Source organism: Nicotiana sylvestris, chromosome 2, assembly GCF_000393655.2.
Source record: "Nicotiana sylvestris chromosome 2, ASM39365v2, whole genome shotgun sequence".
Lineage (NCBI taxonomy): Eukaryota > Viridiplantae > Streptophyta > Magnoliopsida > Solanales > Solanaceae > Nicotiana > Nicotiana sylvestris.
The window spans coordinates 145,186,291-145,193,669 of record NC_091058.1 but is presented as its reverse complement, the minus strand read 5'-3'; the positions used below and the strand labels follow the sequence as shown (position 1 = coordinate 145,193,669).

Genomic DNA, 7,379 nt, shown 5'->3' with positions numbered 1-7,379 from the left:
GGCAATGGAATTTGAAGCTATCTCAAGTCTTTTCTTTGTATGGTTTTAAGCAAAGCAAGCATGACTATTCTATATTACTAGGAATGTAGATAATAAGTTTGTTTTGATTCTGGTCTATGTAAATTATCTTTTTGTTACAGGAAATGATCTGTAGGAAACTAAACTTGCACATGAACCTCTACATCAACATTTTAAGTTGAAAGAACTTGGAGAAGTTAGATATTTTTTAGGCATAAAAGTTTGCTAGATCAAAGGAGGGAATCCTTATGGCTCAAAGAAAATATGTATTAGAGATGATATTTGATGCAGGCTTGGCAGGTTCTAAACCTAAAGAGACACCAATGGAGCAGAACTTGAAGCTCACAAGCACTGATTTTGATACTTGCACAAACACAAGTAAGGGAGATGAGTTGCTGGAAGACAGAGGGAGTTATCAGAGGCTCATAGGGAAGCTTTTGTATCTAACAATAACAGGGCATGATATCTCATATGCAGTGCATTCCCTCTGTCAGTTTATGCATGCACCTAAGAAATCTCACTGTGAAGAAGCATTTTATGTAGCAAGGTACATTAAAAAGCAACCAGGGATGGGGCTATTGATGTAAAGTGACATCAATGAAGAAATAGAAGCATTCTGTGATTCAGACCGGGCTTCATGTCCTATGTCAAGAAAGTCTGTTACTGGATACTATATTAAGCTTGGAAATTCAAACATATACTGGAAAGCCAAGAAGAAGTACATTATATCTAGAAGCTCAGCTAAAGTTGAGTACAGAAGCATGGCACACACAGTAGTTGAACTTGTGTGGTTGAAAGGTTTATTGGAAGAGCTGAATATGATTTGAAGCTGCCCATAAAGTTGTTCTGTGATAATAAAGCAGCATTGCAAATTGCTGCAAATCCTATGTATCATGAGAGTACAAAACACATAGAAATAAACAGTAATTTCATCCGAGAAAAAATTCAAGAAGGGCTGGTCAAGAACAACCAGCAGATGTGCTAACCAAAGTACTTGGACATCAGCAACATGCAACATTAATCTCCAAGTTAGGAATGAAAGACATTTTTTTCATTCTCAACTTGAGGGAGAGTGTTGAAATTAGAGTTGTAAATAGTTGTACATTTCTATATTTATGTAGTACGCTTCTAGAGGTAGTTAGTTAAGAAGTTAGTTGTTAATTTTCTCTTCAAAAATTCGGTTGTGTTAGTTAGGATAAATAGGTGATGTACAGCTCATTTTCAGTTTAAGCCAGCAAACAGAAAAGTTGCTTTTTATTTCTCTGCCTCTCTATCATCTCTTCTTCTCTGTCTCGGTCAAGCTCACCAATGGCAGAACCTAGGGATAAATTTCAACATAATGGTCGTTTGCGAATTCAAAATTCGCGACCAAAAAGAAATTTTTCTGCCGAAATGATACCTTATGTGAACAGGTATCTTCGCACCTATTCAACCCAGATTGTTTGGCTATAAATTTATAGGCTTTACCACACTTTTTCACCACTGTCTTTTCTGCAATTCTGCATTATTTTCAAAGCAAAACGTAAGTATTAGTGTGGTTTACTGTCGTTGTTGAGTTCGACGAAGTTCTGTAATTTTCATTGCCGATTTTACAGAATAGTTATTTCGTTTTATCTTGGGAGGAATTAGTCCAACAATTTTGGGCAACAATAAGGGGATTAAATTCCTTAAGGAAACACAGTTTTTGTTAGGCTCGAAACTTTTTCATTATACTGTTTCTATTTCTGTTTCTAATTTATATTTTATTTTGCAGAAATTATTTTTGAATACTGATTAAAACAATTTATTGTAGAAAAAATCATTTCATATTATAATGAATTATCTCAATAGACTGAAATGATTACAGTTGATTCCTACCGCCACGACCTAACTAATTTGACATTCACGTCCAGTTGTAGGTGCGAGTTGTAGACTATTTTACATAGCTTCTTACCATTATCACGAGGTAATTGATGAGGCAGAGTTAGGTCTAGGGTCAATTTTATTTATATAGTCTCATAACAAAACTTTGTTGAGATATCAAATATTGAGTCTCATAGTCCATCCTTCAAATTTCTAACTCTTTGTATCTAAAAATGTTATAATCGCAAAATACGTTACTGATATAAATTAGTTAAAAGTCATTCAATTGCTTTAAACTCAAAATATTTGATAATTTCAATGACATTTTATTTAAAATTTGATTTTACACCTCGACTTGTATGTAATCTTGTCAAATCATCATTAATTCTCTTACTCATTTGTTACAAATGAGATAGTAATATTATGCAGCAAAACAAAATATAGAATTGTTCGTGAATCGAATTCAGCCATTTTAAGGACGGACGAAGTAGGGAAAAGATCAAAGGCTTTACCAATGCATATGAAAGGCCCAAATTTGAAAAAACAATATCAGAGCGTAAAAAGGCCACTTTGAAAAAAATACATAAATTGCCTATCAGACTCAAACTAACTATCATTTTTTTTCAAACCCATTTTTTTTTCAATTTCTATCGATCAGGCTCAAAAATATTAGCTACATGCCCATTGCCCAGCTCACTCTTCTTTGTGACGTAAAAGGACCTTGAGTTAACCTAGTTTTTTTCTTGAGGTTCAAGCTCCCGATTCAATCCGATATTTTTAATTTTTAATGGAGTTTTTGATCGTTTTTGGGAGGATACTGGTAGAAGAAATCGAAGAGCCACCATTTTAAAGCATGAGGTTTCTTAAATTTGAAATTTAATATCGAAATTTTATTGTTTGATTTAAAGTGGATGTCACAAATTATTATTTACAATATCTTTGAGAAGTTCATACTTAATTTTAGACTCATTTGGAGATGATGTGAGGTGCTTGAAATCAAATTTTCGAAGATCCTCCATTATTGAGCTTGAAGCTCTTGAATCTAAAATTTTACCTTGAAGATTGTTGTTTGATTCGAAGTGGGTGTTATAAAATATGGTTTAAAGTTACTTTGAGATCATACAGAAATTGGTGATTGACGATTATTTATGTTGGTATTTGGAAGCTTTATTTTAAATTTGAGATTATTTGGAGCAGATTTGGGATAATTTGATCGAAATTGAAGTTGCAAATTTGAAGCACACTTTGTTAAAACAACCTAGAAAAACTATATAAATCGGGTAGACTTGATGTCAACTTAACAAATAGGCAGGAGAATATATAACTTAAACTTTACCAATCTGGTAGAAAAGCCTTTGAAGAACAAAATAATCCTAACCGGATAGATTTTGATGAACAACTTGACAGATAGGTAGAGTAAATATAAAATAAACTCTATTAGTTTTGTAGACAGATCCTGGAAAGCAATAATCATGTGCGCGTTCGATTTGTTTTTTTAATACCACTAATTTTAAGAACATTCGGCCAAGACTAGCCTTTACGGGTCATTCCTATCAATCACCTAGCGAAGTCTTGGTCCAACCTTGTTCACTAAACCCATGAAAGATTTGGTCAAAATATCCAAGATGCGTTGTAGGCCCAATATAGTGTGTACCAAATTGGGTCTCCAGGCCCATTCCCGTTCTTGGAAATTTCCCGCGGCCCGACGATTCCTCTCGGCTGGAAACAGTGACCCGATTGAAGTATCCATGAAGCGAAAGAAAATGGCCAAACTTCTTGCATATGCAAGTGCCAAATGATATTCACTTTTATGGGCTACAAAGGAATTTTTTTTAGTGAAAGTGTCACAAATTTACTCTTTTTTTTTGTAATTTTTTTGTAAAAATGAAGAATTTAATTCGATTTTCTCTCCTATTTACTACGGCGACAAAGAATCAAATTATTACTATATTATTCCTTTTTCTCGGCAAAAATTGGGGGGAAGGACAAAGGAAAGAGCGATGCCTACATTAAATCAATTGATTCGTCATGGTAGAGGAAAAAACGGTACACGGACCGTACTCAAGCTTTGGATCACCTCAATGCCATTTAGGCTCTCTAGTTAAGTCTGTTGTCCGCCGCCTTTCTTTCCCATGCCCTCTTCTTCTTCCAAGTGCAGGATAACCCAAGGGGTTGTGGGTTTTTTTCTACCAATTGGGGCTCTCCATTCACCACCCCCATGAGCATGGTCTACAAGGTTCATAACTAGGAGTTGTATTACTTCCCAATCCAATTTATTCAGTCTTTTTCTTGGGATTGGTTCTTGTTTGTACATTGTTATTATATATTCTATCTTTAACTCTTATTTTGTAGTTGTTGCGCAGTTCTCCTGTGCTTTCAGCCATGCTGGCTCCATATATTCTTGTACGGTCAAAGAAGATCGATTCCGTAAAAGATGAGATGGGTAAATGACAATTCATTCACTAAGGAGTCGTTAGTTTGGGTTTAAGGAGATTTAATCTCTCTTAAAATTAAGCATAAATTTCTACAATGTTCAGTTGTTATTTTTGTTTCTGTTCATTCAGATTATATGCATACAAGCCATGCAGAAATTTATATATCACTTTATTGGATAGAAAATGTAGAATAATATATAATTAATACACAAGCAACACAAAATAAAGCCTCATAATAGTAAACAAACATATATTTTGCTTAAAAAATAAACACGTATTTTATGTCGTACAATGTATATCAATTTGCAATATATCAAACAAAATATGCAACAAGAAATAATTCTCACATTACTAATCATTGTATTCCTGCATAATTTATCTCTAAATCAAACAACCTGATATCATCAAAAAGAAGTAATACAACAAATCACTAAAACGTCAATATTAGTACCAAAATCTCTTCAAATCTTTAGTAATCTACATCCTTACCATATTCACGGACTCAGCTAAGCATCCTTGCGGCTAAGAAACGTGGAAGATGGATAGGCCTTTTATGGCTGGTCTTTTAAAGGGGCCCTCCAGTAACTTTGGTAAGATGTCGCTGAAAAATAATGGGATTTTCCAAGGTATTATTAGAAAAACCTGCAATAATAATCAGAATTTTTATGCTATTTGTCAATAGAGAATTGATATTTTCAACTCCTAAACGCTATCTAATTTGAGTTACTCGTGCGACGTTTAAGTATGGGGCCTTACGCGGCGCGAATTCGGATATAGTCGGACTCCAATGCAGGTACCGAACACCGGGCGGGAAACCAAAAAAAAAACATCCGAGAGGCAACAGTAGTCCATTTCTATGATAAGTTGAAATAGAGTTTACACATCTTTTTAGTTTAAAATATCTTAAGAAAGAAAATATCTAGAGTTTACCCTTAAAATGAATAACAATTAAATTTGTATGCGGTTTAAAGGATATGTGATTTAATTTAATATGAATGATCTAAGAACAAAAACTAATTGAATTAAAGGAAAACAAGGGGATCAAACCAAGTGTGATGAAACAATTAAGCCTGACTTAAAGTTTGAACGCTAAAACCGGTTCCGATCGAGCCCTCGAGATGAGCTAGGTTGCAACTAAAGAAATGAACAGCTGAAGAACACTTTGAACAATAGCTAAAAGACAAAAATAAACTTTATTGCTTTGATGTGCGTGCTAACAGTGGTCTTAAAAATGAAAAGGTTCTCCCTTTTATATAGTAGGAGAGTTTCAATCCTAGTACAAGTCTAGATACGGTAAAAATTCCTTTCTCCTAGTAAAAAAAACGATATGCAATTGATATCGGGCATGATCCATGCCGTAATATCCGATTGATGGTGGATATTTCGTCTCCTCGTTCTTCCTCTCTAACCATCTTCCCTTTAATCTTGATTCTTAGCTTTGCTTGGGCTTGATTCTTCCCATGTTTGGTCATGCCCGATTCTTGACGTGTCATTCGTCCTCCTGGGCTCTGATCTATGGCACCCTAGCCTTACCCGAGCCACGACCGAACTATGTTGTCTTTTGTTTCTTCATTGGGAAATCGGGGATAACTTTACCCCCGATTTTACCCGTACATAGATAATCCCTCATGTTTTGGGGAGTAGATTTACAGGAATGAAGAGAAATAACTAATTGACCCCAGTAACTAACTTCATACGCCATAAGCAAGTTGACGAGCCTAAACATCACATCCTCTGTAGGTGCCGAATGCAAAATGTCATGCATTCATTATTCTTTCCTATAAAAACCCCAGTTTCCCTTTTTCACTTTTTTACATTTTGATTTCGAACTTTCTTAAGATACCCTCAAATTTTCAACTTGTTTATCAATCCTTCAAATCTTCATAAGTTGTTCTTCACATCTTCATACCTTGATCTCTTGTCTTCAAACCTTCATACTTTACCTTCAAACCTTCATTCCAAATCTTCAAATGTTTATATTCCCAAATTAAGATGGCTAAGATTTCAAAGTCGGTTCCCCAAAATACTACACCTTCGACTTCTACGTTGGCCACGGGCACCAAGGCAACCCTTCCAGTAGTAGACCTGGAACCCTCTCACAAATTTTATCCCCGGAGGCTTCTCCATAGACAATAACTTCAAGGTCGAAATAGTCTCCAAAAAAGGAGACTGAGTTGAGGAGGCATGGAGGTACGTCTGCTCCATCACCGAGGAGACGCTCCAAGTGCTCCGAGAGGACTACAAATGGGAAGGCAAAAACATAGTCGTTCCTAGTACCGATGAGGATATCAAAACGCACGTGTAAAAATACTTAAGCATTAACATGTATCCTTTCACATTTGGTTCGATGAATACAGTGGTCCTCGATTTTTGTAAGAGGTATGAAATCTACCTCGGGCAGATCCACTAGTCTTTTTAGAGGATCATGACCCCTCTCCGTCACTTTGCTAACAATACGGAGGAGTATCGATTCATGGTTAACCATCTACTCCGAGTTTACAGCCCCCGAATCTTCTGAAGGGGGGTTAATCAAGCTCGTTCGACGGGCAAAGAAGGCTCACTTCTCGTGCATAGATGAGGATTGGGATTGAGGTTGGCAGGGGAAGTTTGTTTGGATAAAGACTGAAGATCTCATTCCCTCCGAGTTCCTGCCATTCCCCGAGAAGTGGAACTCAAAACATAAGTCCACTTCCTCTTAAGTTGTCAAAGTACTCCTTTGAATTAACTCCTCTTTCTCATTACTTGTTTCCTCTGATATGCAGCCGTCGCCCGAGTATCCAATTTGGTCACTCATTTTAGGGAGTAGGTCGAGGGTGTATGCAAATAACTGACCTACCCCGAGCGTGAATGGAACAAGCTTTCCAAAGGCAAGTGGGAGGCTCATTCTCATGGTGAGTATCCATCTTCTTCTGGTTGATTTTCCCTTTGGGTTATGTTGATCTTATCATTGTTTTGACTATATATTTTTTTTCTACAGATTTGCCTAAGACCACCAAACTTTGGAAAATTACTTAAGTCATGGCCTCGTCTCCTTCTGAAAAACCCTTCGCTTCACTGCAGCCTACTGCCGAAGCTGCTGCAAAG

At 36.1% G+C, this 7,379-nt stretch overlaps 1 protein-coding gene across 1 annotated transcript; it reads left to right on the top strand.

The window, feature by feature from the left end:
- The first annotated feature begins 293 nt into the window (after positions 1 to 293).
- Positions 294 to 845, top strand: LOC138885726 (uncharacterized mitochondrial protein AtMg00810-like). The gene is made up of 2 exons (XM_070166704.1): positions 294 to 565; positions 671 to 845. The coding sequence occupies exons 1-2, from the start codon at positions 294 to 296 to the stop codon at positions 843 to 845; spliced, it is 447 nt and encodes a 148-aa protein (XP_070022805.1).
- Positions 846 to 7,379: the final 6,534 nt, after the last annotated feature.

Bases quoted from the DNA above. Each gene is read 5' to 3' on its own strand.
- LOC138885726 (XM_070166704.1), top strand. From the start codon at position 294: ATGATATTTGATGCAGGCTTGGCAGGTTCTAAACCTAAAGAGACACCA. The intron at 566-670 runs GTACATTAAAAA...TCCTATGTCAAG, and splicing joins GAAGCATTTTATGTAGCAAG to AAAGTCTGTTACTGGATACT.